The sequence below is a fragment of the Rattus norvegicus genome, chromosome 4 (assembly GCF_021556685.1).
Source record: "Rattus norvegicus strain SHRSP/BbbUtx chromosome 4, alternate assembly SHRSP_T2T, whole genome shotgun sequence".
NCBI classification, from domain to species: domain Eukaryota; kingdom Metazoa; phylum Chordata; class Mammalia; order Rodentia; family Muridae; genus Rattus; species Rattus norvegicus.
Window position 1 is genome coordinate 42,697,743 of NC_141537.1, and position 18,030 is coordinate 42,715,772.

The 18,030-nt window shown below is 36.3% G+C and overlaps 1 protein-coding gene across 2 annotated transcripts in view; it reads right to left on the reverse strand.

Moving 5' to 3' along the window:
- Samtor (S-adenosylmethionine sensor upstream of mTORC1) overlaps positions 1 to 18,030 on the reverse strand; it is a 63,840-nt gene that overhangs the window by 5,894 nt on the left and 39,916 nt on the right. For both annotated transcript variants that reach the window (NM_001109221.3, XM_087658612.1), the window contains 1 exon segment: positions 12,615 to 12,785. In NM_001109221.3, coding sequence (NP_001102691.1) covers positions 12,615 to 12,785 — 171 coding nt within the window.

Here is an 18,030-nt window from a genome sequence, read left to right on the forward strand (position 1 = left end):
TCCTGCCTCACATGTGGCCCATATATATACAGCCACCAAAATGAGATAAGATTGATGAAGCTAAAAAATGCATGTTGAAAGGGGCCAGATATAGATCTCTCCTGAGAGACACTTCCAGAGCATGTCCAATACAGAGGTCAATGCTAGCAGCAAACCACCGAACTGAGAATAGGACCCCCTTGGGGGGAATTAGAGGAAGGATTGAAAGAGTTGAAGGAGCTTGCAGCCCCATAAAAACAACAATGCCAACCAACCAGAGCTTCCAGGGACTAAACCACTACTCAAAGACTATACACAGACAGACCCAGGGCTCCAACTGCATATGTAGCAGAGAATAGCCTTGTTGGGGTACCAGTGGAAGGGGAAATCCTTGGTTCTGCCAAGGTTGGACCCCAGTGCAGAGGAATATGGTGGGGCAGTAAGGGGGATGTATGGGGAGAATACCTATATGGGGGAGGAGGGGATGGGGGCTTATGAACAGGAAACCAGGAAGGGGAATAACATTTGAAATGTAAGTAAAGAAATATATCTAATAAAAAAATTTTAAGAAAAGAAAAGAAATATATCTAATAAAAAAGATATGATACAGTAAAAAAAAATGACTTCTGAAATTAGACCAATCCAATTTAATAAACCTGATTGGTCTCTTAACAGGTACTATGGGGATAAGCAGGACAAAATAAGATATTTGTTCAATGCTTGACCAATGTCTGGTAAACATACATTTAAAAAAGTACACATACTACTTTTTTTTCTTCTAAAGGCAAGGTCTGACCTAGAATTTGTTCTACAGCTCAGGCAGCTTCTAGCCCAGGATTACCTTCAACTCATGATCCCACCTTAGCCCCCAAGTGTGGCAACTACAAGTATGTGCTAGTAGGCCATTTTTTTCTGACATTCAAAATTATTAAAAGGTCAAGCAATAAAAAAAAGTCATTCTCTATTTAAAACGAAGGAACAACTGAATTTTTAAGCATGAGTTACCCTATGTTAATATTAAGATAATGAAAATATTTGGAAAAATTCATTCTAAAAATGAATTAACATGTGAAGAGGTGGATGAATTAGGGAACAAGGACTGCACATTAGATAGGTGGCTACAACACTCAAACTATTTTCTATTTTCAGCATATTTGATTAATTTTTTTAGAACTATTTATTTTGTGTGCATGAGTACACACCATACACACTGTCTTCAGACACACCAGAATATGGCATCAGATTCCATTACAGATTGTTGTAAGGTACTATGTGGTTGCTGGGAATTGAACTCAGGACCTCTGGAACAGCAGTCAGTGCTGCTAACCTCTGAGCCATCTCTTGAGCCCATATTTAATGATTCTTTTTGTGGAGTTGCTGGTGATCACAAATCTCAAATTGATAAAATATCACTACGTTGATAAGATACTTATGAAAGCTATACACTTGATACATGCATAAGACTTTTCTTTATATATAAATAAGACTATTATAAAGGTTATTCAAAAAAATTCCCCCAATAGTAGAAACAATAAAGGATATTCTTGAAATTAAGTATGTATTTATCCTTCCATACAGTTACACTCCTGAGGAATTGGCCATTATTTGTATAAGAATAAATTGAAGAAAGACGACATTATAAAACTTGGTGTAGGGATTCACTTCACAGTTCTGTGAACCCCTATGGCTCAAGATGACTGCTTTGATTTTGGCAAATTTGCAATTAGGTAGTGAGTCTTCATTGGCTATGTGATGCACAGGGCAACAACCAGGGAAGAAAAGGAAGGCCCTCCAATAGCCAGAGGAACAAACAAGGGCAAAGGGATGACTGAAAACATCAAAGGGGTATGAACAGTATGTAGTTTCAGATCCTGTGATGGCACTTTAAATAGCAGTAGCTATCCCATAAGTTTCATGGTAGAAGGTTTAGACCCCAAAATATATGAGCCACTGATGAACCCCCACCTCCCCCAATGTGGAGAGGTTTAATGAAAGGACAAGACAAGGGAGAGGGATGAGAGAGAGAGAGGAGTGAAATTGGGCTTTATACTACAAACCTATAGATCCTGTTAGAGCCTGTATAGACCTGAATTCTAGATATCACAAGTGCTTAAACATTCACAGGCTCAAGTGATCTTTTTCCAACACACAACACACAACGAACGCACGCACGCACGCACGCAGACACAAAGTGAATTAGTAGAAATTTTCATATGTATGTATGTATGAATGTATGCATGCTTTCCTTGATTTTCCCCTCCTTTCAACACTCTTCCAAATAATGTTAACATTTTAATCAAAACAGCAAGGTTACAAACAAAGCAGGGATCTTACAGTATTTGAAATTTAGAGTTCATAAATACAAAGATCCACAACTTGACAAACTGTAGAGAATAAGAGACCTTAGAAATCTCAGTCCTAAATGAGATGTCTCCATCTAATTCTTCCCCTCACAGCTCAGGGAACTCTGCTGAAAAGGAGGCAGAAAGACTGTAGGAACCAGAAAGGATGAAGCATACCAAGGAACCGAGGACTTCTAGCTATAACTGGACCAATGCACGTATAAACTGACAGATTGTTGAACCAGACACAGGGCCTGCACAGATTTAAGCTAGATGAGGTCCCAGTGCTAGGATGGGAGAGAAGTAGACACAAGTGTCATGCTTAGCGAGAAGCTATCTCCAATTGATAAGAACTTTCAAAAGAATATTAGTCGTTTCCAATGGGGTCTCACTGGGTATACAAAACTCCCTTAAAGGAAGGCCAATGCCTAGCAATAGATAACCAAGACAAAACAAATTCAATAGTATTTTGGAGGTGTGTGTGTGTGTGCCAAGCTTCATTTGGCTGCATTTTAAAAATGCTACAGATCTTTTTACTTGTGTATTATAGCTTCTGGTTTTGTGTTTTTATGGGATTTCCATGTTTGAATATATATATATATCTCCATGTCTATATATGTTTCCTATGTTCTTTTTTCTGTTCACTTATTCATTCTATATTATTCGTTTGTTCTACTACTACTACTACTACTACTACTACTACTACTATTACTACTACTGCTGCTGCTGCTGCTGCTATAGATGCCTATCTATTTTCTAATAAGAGACAAAAAAAAGGGTCTAGATTTGACTGGGTAGGGAGATATGGGAGGAGCTGGAAGAGGAAAAAACATATTAAGATGTATTGTATAAAAATCTATTTTTAATAACAAAAATAAGAGTTTATATTTTTCCTCTATACTTCTGCATATTATATTTTTTTCAGGGTCTTAAAAATTAAAACAATGCCAATGATAATGCCTTATTTGCCATATTTCTGAAAACTGCAACACTTACAGTGCTATTCAAAGCAATGTACTGTTCAACTCAGTATCATTTTCAGATTGCATAAATGAAAGTTAAAGTCAATTATGTCATGAACTTTATTGACTACAAAATGTGCACAACCTATCCAAATACATTGTTTATAATTGTTTAAGGCTTGAAAGATAATTATTTTTCTTCTGTTGAAAAATTTTCTTATAGCCATCTCACTTTCCTATGATTTCCTAACCCTGATAAAACCATTTTTTTTTAGGGTATTTTTGAGACTGGATCTCACTGCACAGCTCAAGCACTGAACTCAAAACTGTAGAGTGCCAGGGTTGCAGCTCATAGCTCCATGTTTGGCTTTCAGAACACTGTGTGAAAAATTACAGGAGCACAGAGGGGCTAGTCCCTTTGTCTAAGAAAAACCAGTCTGCTCCGCGTTTCCCCCCTCATTATGAAGAACAAATGAATTTATTTCTAGTCCAAAACAGAACTTGAAATGCTCTAAAAACTAAGACTTAATGAGCTCTGGACAAGATAACTTAGATGGAAAATTCCACACCTGTCCTCACAGGGTGAGTCACAGTCAAAAGCACAATCTTTTCACACATATGGTAACAAATTCTAGGCTGTGTGTTGCATGAAACAATGAAGTGATGTCTCACCTGGTTTCCATCTCTAAGCTACCTCCTTGCATGCGTATATGATCCCTCCAAAGAAGAAAAAACCCTGAAATCTAAAGCACAGCTGTTCCCACTTAGATATACAACCTGTAATACACTGTGTGTATTATGTCTTCTGAAAATAGCATTCTAGAATGGGTAGAATGGAAACCATGAAATATCATATGAAACTTTCATTTTTCTCTTCAGTCAGCAGAAAAGAACTACACACTTTAAATAAAGTTAAAATAACAAATTAGTTTTTCTACCAAACAACCATTGTTACTATTTAGAACAAACCATGTATCCTTGTCTTTTTCAGTAAGTAGCATTGGTTTTCTGTTTCTTGTTGGGTTAGTCTTGGGCACTGAATTCAGTGCCTCCTGGCTGGACAGTTGTTTAACCCCTGAGTTGTGCTCTCCACAATTTATGAATACTTTATATTTGCAAACTACAATGTATATTATTAAGCAACCAAAAATCGTAATACAAAAATATACAGTTGAAAAATTAAAACATATCTATAACTCCACATATATCTCTTTTAATATTACATTTTCCTTTTAAAGGTCTTAACACCTGTTTTCCGCAAATTCCCTGTTAGCTAGCAAAGAATAAGAGAACAGTAGCACTTAGCAAATATTGCTGCTTGAATGACTAGAAAAATTCCATTCTGATGTCAAGTGGCTGAGGCTACTTGATATTTCACTCTGGAATTTCTACTCTTCATCTGGTAGCTTTTGCAGACTTAGTATCTTTTCAAATACTTTCTATTATTTTTGTGCCTGCTTCTTTCACACACACACACACACACACACACACACACACACACACACTCATTCTCTCTCTCCCTCCCACCCTCCCTCCCTCCAGTTTTGCTGTCTTAGAAAGAGTAAAGCCATCTATCAGTCACAATGTCCATTCACCTATATTCTTCTATCTACCAAATCCTTGTCCTTAGTGTCCTTTATACCTGTTAGGTTATGGCACTATGCATTTTATAGATATGGTTATCAAAATATGTGTGCAGTCCAATCTGGGACACTTCTGAAAATAAAGGAAAACTAGCAAATATTCAAGAAGACTGTACAAAAATAAAGCATATGATCATTCCAATTTTAGGCAAATGAAATTATAGTACCAAAAATGGGTAAATACTCAGCCAGCTAAAATGTCTTAATTGACTTTCCCTATTAATAGCTGAGTATGATTTTTTTTTCACTGCTTTTGGGTTACGAACATGCAATCATGTTCAGTATACTCTAGCATGAACCATACTTGTATGAATTTTCTGAAAATTAGTGTTAGGTGTATGGCATAAATTTTAATTTATAATATTAATAATTATAATAATTATAATATTACTGTTATCTATGATAGTTTTCCAACATTTTTCTTATGACTTAATATCAAGCCCCTCTGATGAAAATGAATTGTATTTATTGAAATACAAATGATTTATGAACAAAATTTTAAAAAGCATAAGTATGTTCTATGTCAGTCTATAAAAATAACTAGTGTTTACTGAGGTTTAATACTAATAACAATATATACTTTAAAGGCAAGATAGCACTCCCTAGTGATAATTCATTCTTGGGCATATCACCTGACTATAATAACCTTGTAAGTAACATCATACAGCTAGATGAAGGGAGCCACTCAAGCAAACACTTTCTCAGTCCCAAAGTCTGTTCCTCTAGGGAATGTTGAGAGAGGCTATTCTGAAGGCACAGAGCTTCGCTTAAGGTTTTATGTTTTCACTATCAATTACATTTTTATCAACTAGTACAACAACAACAACAACAACAACAACACACACACACACACACACACACACACACACACACACACACACACGCCAAAACAAACAAACGAAAACTATACCTTAATTGAGACTAGAAAAACAACTAGCTTTGTATTATTATTACACAATTCCTGTCCTTATGCCTGAATTTCATTCTTTCTTGTTGCCTGATTACCCTTTCCCGGTTTCTTTTCTAAATGTTATATAGACTAGGATCTACATGAGGGAAAAGTGGACTTTTTCCTTTGAGGTTGGCTGACCTAGATTAGTGTTATATATTCTCAGTCCATCCATAGTTCTGTAAATGTCATGATTTCATTTTTCTTTATTGCTGAGCAGTATGCCATTTTGTATGTACAACATTTTCATTATTGGTTCTTCTATTAAGGGACATCTCAATAGTTCTATTTCCTTGTATAGTAAATAGAAGGACGACTAACATATATGTGCAAATATCTCAGCGGTAGGGTATGGAGTGTTTTGAATATATGTCTAGGAGGGAAGGAGTTAGGTTATGTGAAATTAAATGATATTTTTTGTGGCAGTTAATTTAATCACATTGTTTGGTGATAGTTATTCTATCTAGGATGAATTAGAACCTCAAAGTTCATTTACTTATCATTTCTGATAACTAGGGAGTTGTTTTGAATGGATAAAACTCATCTGTACATTCAGGGCCAGACCTAAGAGGCTTCAAAACATAGTTCCAACGCCAAGTCTACACAGGTGACTTTGGTCAACACAAAGGGACAACAAAGAAAAGAAAAAACAGGAGAGACTTAAATGTAGATAACAGAGTAGTATGAAGGGTTGGGTGAACAGGAAGGAGGGAGAAGAGAGAGCTATCAAAATGTATCATACATATGTGTGAAAGAACAAATTCAATAAATAAATAATAATTCATGAAAGTGGTCTTCATGGGGAAATAAGTAGGCAATGATTAAAACTGTAATCCTACACTTTATTCTTCCTTCAACCCAATTCTGTAACCTATATTTACATCTGGATAGGAGCCTGAGAGCTAACCTGTTTTAGTGTTCTGTTAATGTGATTATGTTAACATTAAAGAATTTATTTAGGTGATTCAAGATAATGAAAAAATAAATCAGTACATACACAGCACACAAGTGTGCTTAGCCAGCTGTGTAAAACTCCTAATCTGTACTTCCTAGAGAGTTTTTCCTGACTTTTCTAGTTACTGTCACTTGTAAGATTGCCATTAACCTACTATAACCCCCACGCTACCCCCCAGTTGAATTCCAAATCACTGAAATGTAGCTCTTCCCCTTAAAATTCTATGAATACTTCATGGTTGATGACCTCTTTGTTGTTAGAGCCAAGAACTTGTATCTTACTAGTGAAAACAGCCATTTATTTCAAAATAAAACACTAAAGAATCCATTTCCTAAATTTTCTTTTTATATTTTGTGTAAAGTATCACTAGATTTATGTTTACATTAGATCAAATTAAATTAAATTTCATTTACCAAAGGAATAATAACTTGTTTTAAGTAGTAAATCTAAATAGTGATAAGAACATAGTTCACAGAATTATATTAAAAATCTTATAACCTGAGATTAACAAGGTGTTTAAATAATTTAAAACTCTTACTAAAAAGGTACATTTATTTTATATGTTCCTCCAAACAGTATTTATTTCAGTAGAAAATACTTTGTAGTTGTGATTTTCTTTAAATATATTATAGATATTTGGATCATGGTTCTGGTCTCATGACTATTTTCCAGCTGAGCTGTTATCCAAATGGTATTTGAATTTGTACTCTCATTACGTTTATTCTAAATAACCAATACTTTGAGTCATTATCAGAAAGGTCAGAGTTTTGAAACTTTATTTCTTCCCATTTTTAAAAAAAGTAGCTTAAAAAGTAAACAGTATTAGTCTTTAAACTTATCTGTTCTTTGATTTTTCATGTACATTCATGCAATATATTTTTAGCTTACAACCCATTGGGTTCAGTTATTGTTGCCAGTATGTTCACGGGTTAAGACAGGCCATGCCTCTCAAGAAAACTAACTGTCCTTCCACAAGCAGTCATCTACTATAAATAGCTCTCGGGTAGGAGTTGAGTCCCTTTCCCCATCCACGCTGGAATGCTGATTGGCTTGATCTTGTACAGATCTTAGAGGGCAGCCACAGATGCTCTGAGTTCATGAGTACAATGATCCTGTCACATCAAACAAACAAACAAACAAACAAAAAAACAAAAACCAAACAAAACAACCCCCAAAATCAAAAACAAAAAAATCCAAAAGCAATTCATAACAGTCCTTGACCTCTAGTTCTTATAATCTTCTATGGTGTTCCCAAAAACTCGTGGGTAGGGAGTGATCTAATAGAAGTCTCATTTAGAGCTCAGCACTCCATAGTTACTTTTTATCTGTATTTCGTTCAGTTGCAAATCTCTGTCAGCCACTACCCTCTTAGGAAGGGTAACTGTCAGTACAAATGGCAGTCATATGGCAAGAATCTCAATTGAGAAAATCCTTCCATCAAATTTTTCTGTAGAAAAGCCTGGGGACATTTTCTTGTAACAATATTAACATTCAAGAGAGAGAGAGCATGTGCTTGCTCTCCCCCCCACCCCCCTTGTCCTCCTCCTCTCACTCTGTTTCTTTGAGATAGAATTTCTCTGTGTAGTCCTGGAACTTGCACTGAAGAACATGCAAATCTCACACCCAGAGCTGTGCCTGCTCTGCTACCCAAATGCAGGAATGAAAGGCTTGTACGATCACCATCTGGCAATCACAATGAATATATTGATAATGAGTTTCTTCTCTTAGACTAAGGATTAACTTAAAATGGCTTCTTTGAAAAGAGTTCTAAGACCAAACCCAAGTTCTAGTTACTGTTTTTAGTGTGTATTTTGGAAAGTAAAGTAGTCTCATACATGCCTTGTTTCTGCCATAAGAAGCACTTACCCGCAGAACATATTTACTTCCCTAATTCTGTATCGCGCCCCTTGTTCTCTATTTAATAAATTTACTTCTTATGTGTGTGTGCGTGTGTGTGTGTGTGTGTGTGTGTGTGTGTGTGTACACATTACTACAAAATCTGTCAATTTATTCCAGTGTCAATAAGGAGGAAAAAAAACCCCCAAATATGAAAATGCTCAATGCTGATAAGTTTATGTAATGAGTACTTACTGAACTCAATTCAGCAGTCATGTGCAAGGGCCTAGAACTACTTATAGTGATTCCATGTAGGCAATCATACCCTGTCTTCTCTCACATATACTCTACTTAGTAATAGATAATCATATAAGAATAGTTTTCCTGAATATCTAACAGATTTGGGTCATCATAGTGAGGTACAACATTGGTGGTATTTTTCTGAAGAACATTGTGCAAAAGTGAGTGTTTTATTGGCATAGAAAGTTTACAAATTCTGTATGGGACAGTCTTTATAAAAACTAATGTCCACAGAAAGCTTGGAAAGAAATATACTTAAAATGTAACCAGGAATGAAGGACTATTTCCCTTTTATTTATGATCCTTATATATAACATTTTTGTATCTTCATTCTATTGGTAGTCAGGAAAATCTATAATAGTGATTTTTAATGTAAGTACTATAATAAAGATAGAAGAAAAGTTAAACAATATTGCTGTGGTGGTTTAAATGATGATGGTCTCCACAGGTTCATATATTTGAATATTTAGTCCCAGTTTGTACAATTTTTTAGATGAAAAATACCTAGGCAGAATCACCTTAGGCAAAGTCACTCTGAATGCTTAAAATTATATAATGTAAATTCTTACCTTTAACGATCATAGTTAGATACTTTCCTATAAATACTATAAAAATATATTTTCACCTTAACAATGAAATCAGAAGACATCTAACTATGGTAAAAGCTGATTGTAATGGTTAATGTTGACTGCCATTGGGGGGTCTAGACTCTCCTAGGAACAAGCCCCTGTATGAACCTAAAGGTTAGACTCTGGGAATGCCTAAGATGGATTACCTTGATTAGATTAACCGAGGCGGGAAGGCCCATCTTAGCTGTGGGCATTACCATCCTGAGTTGTGTTCTGGACTGAATGAAAACAAGAAAGCTTGCTAAGCACACTAGCATTCATCTCTCTCTGCATCCTTATGTAGATACAGCTAGGCCAGCTTCCTTGAACCCCTACTGCTGTCTTCCCTAATCAAGATAGATTGTATCCTTGAATTGGGAGCCAAAATAAGTAAGTCCTTCCTTAAGTTACTTTTGTCATGTATTTTAACACAGCAATGAGATATGTAACTAAATATATCAACAAATCGATTCTTCAAGAAGGAACTATAAAGTTAGAAAAAAATCATGAAAAATAGCTGTTCCAAGGAATTCAAAGGAGAGGCCAATAGGCTGAAGGACGTCTGTCGTGAATGTACACAAAGAGCGCTGAGGATCTGGGTTGTGCTTCCTGGAGCTGCTTTCCTTCCTGCCATACCTGCTTCATCAAGAGAAAACCTCAGATTCTTCCAGGTCAAAGCTGGCTATGAAACTGCAGCAAGTTCCCTGCCTGACGGGGCCGGGTTGGTTTGGGGTGTAGGGTGGAAAAGTTTACAGAGTATTCTCAGTAACTTAGCCTGGAACAAACAGGGACAATCAGCAGGTAGGCCAGACTAAGGTTGCTATGATAGTCTTAGTCAGGCTGAGCTTCAGACTAGAAGATAAACCAGAAATTTTGGAACTAAAATAGATACAGAGGAAGTAGACATGCCCCCCACAAGACCATGGCTGAAGAGGGACTGGCAAAAAGTGAAGGGTGAGGCTGTTTTGCAAACTGTTTACATTTCATATATCCTCCTTATTCAACTCTTACATGGACAGGCAGAAGATAGAGGGCATCCTGGCCCAAGCTCTATTAGAGCTCTATCAGTGTTTGGCAGTACTGGGGATTGAACTGTAACAGGGCCTTAGACCTGAGCAGGCCCCAACATCTTAGCACAACTGACTCCATGATAGAAGTGACATTCAGGATGTAAGACTCAGCATGTAGACAGCACAACCTGCCACAACTAAAACAAACAACTACCTATCACAGATCCTAATTCTGGGAAAATCTCTAAATATACTAACCTTGCCATTTGGCTTCTGTAATTCCACTTTGCCTAACTGTTCTTGTATGTAAACCCAGAACACGGTTTTTATGTTTGAAAACTCATCCAAAGAAAGGCTGAGAAAGGATTGTGAGCACCCAATGTAGTCCCCAGCTGGCTAACAAAGACCATATCAGCTTAAACTCATGCCCAACAGCACCTATGGCCTTACAGATACAGGCAAGTGCTCTGTCACTAACTACCGACGTTGAAATATTTATGATATTTCATGACACCTAAGGAACAAGATGTCTGACAAGTCATTAAAAGCTTTGCAATAATCTCAAAGATGACTTACTTTTTCCTAGTGAACTAATCAATGATGTACTAATTTTATTTAGATGAAATTACTTATAACTAGTTGGCACAGTACAAGGTCAGAGTAACCAAAGATAGTGCTATGCTGGTATCAAAAGTTTGGCTTACTCAAATATACTTACTCAAAATTGAGTTTGATTTTGCAATTTCAGCATTTTTTTCCAATATATAAGTCTTTTATTGTTCCCAAAGAGCCCAAATTGTACTTGTGATCAGGATCTTGTTTCTGGAGCTAGGAAACTGAGGTCTCACTCATCAGACTGCTATACGGTTCCCTTCTCAGACACACAGATGCCATTCAAAAACTTTGTTACCTTGTTTTTAACTGTGTGGTTTGCTGAAGCAGAGCTGCTGTATTTGAAACAAGTCATTTCCTTCAAGGACTAACTCATCCTTTTGGGCTTGAGAGACAGAACAAACAACACCTGTCCTCATCCTCTGGATTATTTTTCACCCAAGAGATTTCGGATTTCAACCAAAGACCCATTCTCCTGAATAACAACGTTGATAGGGAAGTGAGCATCCACAGACCTCCTCTTGTAACAGAAGCCCAGTGTCACACCCTTGACCATGTTCTGAACATGATTGCAGATGGTTCTGGCAGTGGCCAGTTCCTTCCTGTTACCCCACCACTTGTTAACACGGAGCCTTTTCTTTTTCTTTGCAAGAAGACTCAGCTCTACACTGATGTGATTGAAGTCCCTCCTCAGAGTTCCCTGGGGCCCTTCACAATGGCTGTGCGCCCTTCAGAGTGATGGCGACATTTTCTGGAATGTCGACAGTCTGCTGAGAATGGTCTTCATTCTCACAGTAGATAGGGCAGAGAGAGAATGTTTCATTTTCAGCATTTATTAAGAATATCTCTATAACTTTCAAACAATTAGTAAAACATTACATGACACAAAAATTTATTGGCACTATGACTAAACATAACTTTAATATCAATGGTTAACTGGATTATAATATTCATGAACTGGCAAGTTTTATATCTACATGCATAAAGGTGTGTGTGCATGTACATTTTTGATTCAACAATAACTGAGATGATTGGTTAGTATTAATATTATTTATTATTTATAATTTCTTCGTGGCTAACTACTTTAAGCAGTTTAATTGACTTTCATGATTTTGATTCTGTATATATTCATAACAATTATAACATTTAATAAACCATTTTTTTAATTTTTAGTAAGGACAACATATGCTACAGAAACACTAAGTTTTCATAAACTTCTTGAACTCGTATGATAGACTTATACTTAAAGCTTATAAATTTGGCTGTCTCAACCTTTCATACAGCAGAGGAGAAAGCAGACTGTCTGCTACTAAGTATTACCCGTCATAGCATTTTACACTACGTTCTGTTTTACTACACTACTCGCATTAGCACAGCTCCCGGGGAAATGTGGACTGAAACAGATGAGATATACTTACTCAGTTATAAACTCAGGGCTTGTAAAGCTGAGGTTTGTTAAAGGACCTTCAAGTTTAGAAGACTCGTGAACGTTTAAGGCTGGAGTGGTCTTAGTGGCGAGGACAGCTCGTTTTTCATCTTTCTCAAGTGCTTTTCTCTTCCCACCATTTTGGAAATACTCTCTGCATACACTAAAAATCAAAATATTTTAAAACATTAGATGTGATGAATTAAAATGAAAAAAATCACCACTCATTATTCAAAGTGTGAAACTTTCAAATTAAAAGGTCCTATTTTTAATAGCTAAATATTACAGTGACAGCTTTCTTGGTTGTTAAATTGATGCCATCTGGAATTAACTAAAGCCCAAGTGACTGACCAGGTATACTTGTGAGAGATTTTTCTTCACTAGATCATTTGAGTTAAGAAGACCTACCCTAAATCCAGATCTTCTGGGGTAGGAACCACCTCAAATCTGGACCACAACCTCTGCTGGCAGCCTACATAAAGGGCATGGAAGACGGAAGCACTTGCTCTTTGCCTGTTTGCCCTTGCTTTCCCTGGTTCATTCCTTAATTGGTACTCGAGCCTATTTCTTCAGGAATAAAATGCTGAGGTCTAGATGAGACACCTAGCCTCATGGATTGAACAACGCTGGATTCTTGTACTTTCTTTTGGCAGGCTGCCATTTTTTAATTAGGCGGAACACAGTCTGTAAGCCACTCTAATAAATCCCATTTATTTACTTATTTACTTACTTTATTGTTTGCTTGCTTATTTGTATATTGGTAGATGATCAATATTAGACAGAAATAGATAGGTATTAGACAGATAGATTCATCCTATCAGCTCTGTTCCTGTAGAGAATGCTAATATAATTACATTATATTTTCAAATACATTATTATAAAAATGTTAAATACTTAAAAGTTCCTTCTACTTTTACTATCTCTTCCCCCACCCATTTGCCAGCTATAAGCCTAGCTCCAGATATGCAACTTATGACCCCTGACCAATCAAGAAACTAATACAATACTAAACATAGATATACCAAACTCTGTTGTACCCAGTTTTATATGAAAAAGCAAACAAATGGAATTAAAGCCACAAAATTAACACAAACCCAGTAATAGCAGGTGACTTCAAAACCTCCCTTTCTCCAATAAATAGGACATCTGGACAAAAAAACAAACAAAGAAACCTCAGAATTAAAGGACATTATATCAAAAGGCCCTAGGAGACACCTATAGAATATTCCACTTAAACATCAAAGAATATTTATGACTCAGAAAGCTTCTCTAAAATAGACCACATGCTGGGACACAAAATAACCTAAAAAAAAATACAGAAAAACTGATATAATTCCACACATCCTATCTGGCCATTATGCAATAAAACTTAAAATTGATAGTGAATAAAACTCTAGGAAGTGTACAAACTCATAGAAATTAAACTAACCATTACTGAATGATGAGTGGAGCAAGGGAAAAAAGATCCCGAAAGAAATCAAAACATCCTGAAACTAAATGGGGCAATAAAACCCATGGGGGCAGAGCAAAAATAAATGACTTAATGGCACAATGCAAACATTTGGGAAAAACAAGAAAAAGTGAAACTCAGACACAGTAGACAATAAGCAATAACAAAAATTAAAGTATAAATTAATGAAATAGAAATAAACAATACAAGGAATCAGTGAATGTAAGAGCTAATTCTCTGAAAACATAGGTAGACTCTTGGCCCAACTAACCAAAAGAAACAGAAGACCCATATTAGCAGAACCAGAAATGAACAGGAAAGATTACAATAGACTGCAGAGGAATTCAGAATGTTACAGTCAAATACTTAAAAAGTCCTGTACTTCATTAACTTGGAAAGTCTAAAGGAGATGGATAAATTTCCAAGCTATCACACTTAGACTGAGGAGAGATCTAAAGCCTAAACAGACCCAGAACAATTCAGGAGACTGAAATTCTCCTGATTAGCCTATTGACTACAAAAAACCCAAGCACAGATACAGTCATAAGAGAATTCTACCAAACTTTTAAAGGACTACAACTAATACTTCTACTCTTTTGTAAAACAGGAGGAACACTCCCAAATTTTTCTATGAAGCCTGTGTTACCTGACTGCCCACACCAGGTAAAACACAACAGCAATGAAACCAAACCAAATATACCCAATATACCCAATGAACATAGATGCAAGCATCCTCAGAAAAATGCCCTTCAATTCAGTATAGGGACATGGGCCCAGGAGTAGTTGGTCAACATAAAACAGTCTCTACTGCTTCCCTTTTGCGAGCTTTAGTTTCATTTTGTTATTTTTTGATCTTATTAGCTTTTTTATTTGTTTTTCTTCTTTGTTGTTGTTTATTTCTTAGTTGCTTAGTTTTGAAGAAAGAAAACAAAGAAGTTGGGAGGGTAAGGAGGGTAGAGGGGAAATAATATAGTCAAAATACAAAAAAGATTTTGAAGGGTGATGGGCTTTATTGAATTCAATTTTTTTTATTACAGCTGAGCTCACATCTATATACTATTTGGGGAAAGGGAAAGAATATGATCAAAATATACTGTATGAAAATAAATTTTAAATGACAAAGATCACTCACCAAGATCAAGTTGGCTTTATCAAGACAATGCAGGATAGTTCAACATATTTAAGCTAATAAATATAATAAACTGTATAAATGTCTTTAAAGACAAAAACCTCATGATCACCTCAATAGATACAGAAAAAGTCTTGATGGAATACAAAATATATTTTTTGGCAATGTTATTTTGCTTTTTTAATACAATACCACTTGGTATTTATAGTTATAAACCAATCAAAAGACCATCACCCATGGTGCTTTTTAAAGCATTATTATAATGTACTCAATCCACTGATAAACTTATTGTAACACAATAAGTAACTCACAGCTTGTCAGCCAATATCCATGACAACAGTTCGTTTCATAAAACTGGATGTAAGTAGAAAGAAGTACAAGAAAGTATAAAAAAAGTTTCAGAAAAAAATTTCCGTATCTAGTCATAATTTTCCTAGTTTTCTCTGTCATCAATAGTTGATCATCTTGTGACAGGCATCGTAGCATTTACACTTGTCTGGGATGTACAGTGAGTCAAAGGGTATAAACCTGAGGCATAGCCAGAAGAGCTGAGCAGCATGCTGCTCCCCAAGATTGATTATCAGACTCCAGAGGAGTCTTCTTAGCAGCATGAACATCTAGTCAACACTAGAAAAAACCAGATCTCTACAGGATAGCAGAAGAACACAATCAACAAGAGCAAGGGCAATATGGCACCACCAGTGTCCAGCTAGCCTGCCATAGCAAGCCCTGGATATCCTAACACAGTCAATGCACAAGGAGATGACCTTAAATCCAGCAAACCAAAATGAAGGGAAACAACCCCGGACACACAAACACACACACTCGCATGTGCACACGTGCACGCACACACACACACACACACACACACACACACACACACACACACACACACACGACAACCAACAGGAATTAACAATCACTACTCACTAATATTTCTCTATAACAAAGGACCCAATTCCCTAATAAAAAGACACAGGCTAACAGAATAGCTATAAAAACAGGATGTATCATTCTGCTGCATACAAGCCTCAGCAATGAAGATAGAAATTACCTCAGAGTAAAGGGCTGGAAAAAGGTCTTCCAAGCAACGGACCAAAGAAGCAAACTAGAGTAGCCATTCTAATATCTAACAGAACAAACTTTCAACCAGAAATAATCAAAAGAGATGGAGAAGGGCACTTCATGCTCAAAGGAAAAATACACCAAGATGACATCTCAATTCTTAACATCTATGCCCCCAAAGCACCCACATTTGTAAATCACACATTGAAGCCCACAAATTAATAGTGGGAGACTTCAACACCACACTCTCACCAATGGATGGATCATAGAAACAGCAACTAAACAATAATAAAATAACACGGGTTATGAATCAAATGAGCCTATCAGAGATCTACGGAACATTTTACTGAAATAGAAAAGAATATACCATCTCAGCACCTCATGGAACCTACTACAGACCTGACCATATAGCAAGTCACAAAGGAAACATCAACAGATACAACAAAATTGATAACTCCTTGTATCTCATCAGACAACCATGGATTAAAGCTGGAATTCAACAACAGAAAACAAAGAAGGCTTATAATCAAGAAATTAGACTCTAACAAACAAAACAACCCAGGTAAAAATAGGGTACAGAGCTCAACACAATACTCAACAGAAGAATCTCTAATTGTCAAGAAGAAATGTTCAATGTCCTTAGACATTGGGGAAATGCAAAGCAAAATGACTCTGAGAGTCTACTTTACATCCATCAGAATGGCTAAGATCAAAAACTCAAGGGACAGCACATACTGGCAAGGATGTGGATAAAGGGGAACACTCCTCCAATGTTGCTTAGAGTGCAAATGTTTACAACCACTTTGGAAATCAATTTGGCAATTTCTTAAAAAAATGGGAATAGTTCTATGTTAAGACTCAGCTACGGAGAGAAACTTGAAGCAATCCCAGTAAAATGAGGGAGTAGACAAGGCTGCCCACTCTCTCCCTACTTATTCAATATAGTTCTTGAAGTTCTAGCCAGAGCAATCAGACAACAAAAGGAGATCAAAGGGATACAGATTGGAAAAGAAGAAGTCAAAATATCACTATTTGCAGATGATATGATAGTATATTTAAGTGATCCCAAAAGTTCTACCAGAGAACTACTAAAGCTGATAAACACCTTTAGCAAAGTGGCTGGGAATAAAATTAACTCAAATAAATCAGTAGCCTTCCTCTACACAAAAGAGAAACAAGCCGAGAAAGAAATTAGGGAAACGGCATCCTTCATAAGAGTCCAAATAATATAAAATACCTCAGTGTGACTTTAACCAAGCAAGTAAAAGATCTATACAATGAGAATTCAAGCCTATGAAGAAAGAAATTGAAGAAGATCTCTCAAGAAGGGAATATCTCACATGCTCATGGATTGGCAGGATTAATATAGTAAAAATGGCCATTTTACCAAAAGCGATCTACAGATTCAATGCAATCCCCATCAAAATACCAATCCAATTCTTCAGAGAGTTAAACAGAACAATTTGCAAATTCATCTGGAATAACAAATAACCCAGGACAGCGAAAACAATCCTCAACAATAAAAGGACTTCTGGGGGAATCACTATCTCTGAACTCAAGAGGTATTACAGAGCAATAGTGATAAAAACAGCATGGCATTGGTACAGAGACAGACAGATAGACCAGTGGAATAGAATTGAAGACACAGAAATGAACCCAAATACCTATGTCACTTAATTTTTGACAAAGGAGCCAAAACCATCCAATGGAAAAAAGATAGCATTTTCAGCAAATGGTGCTGGTTCAACTGGAGGTCAACATGTA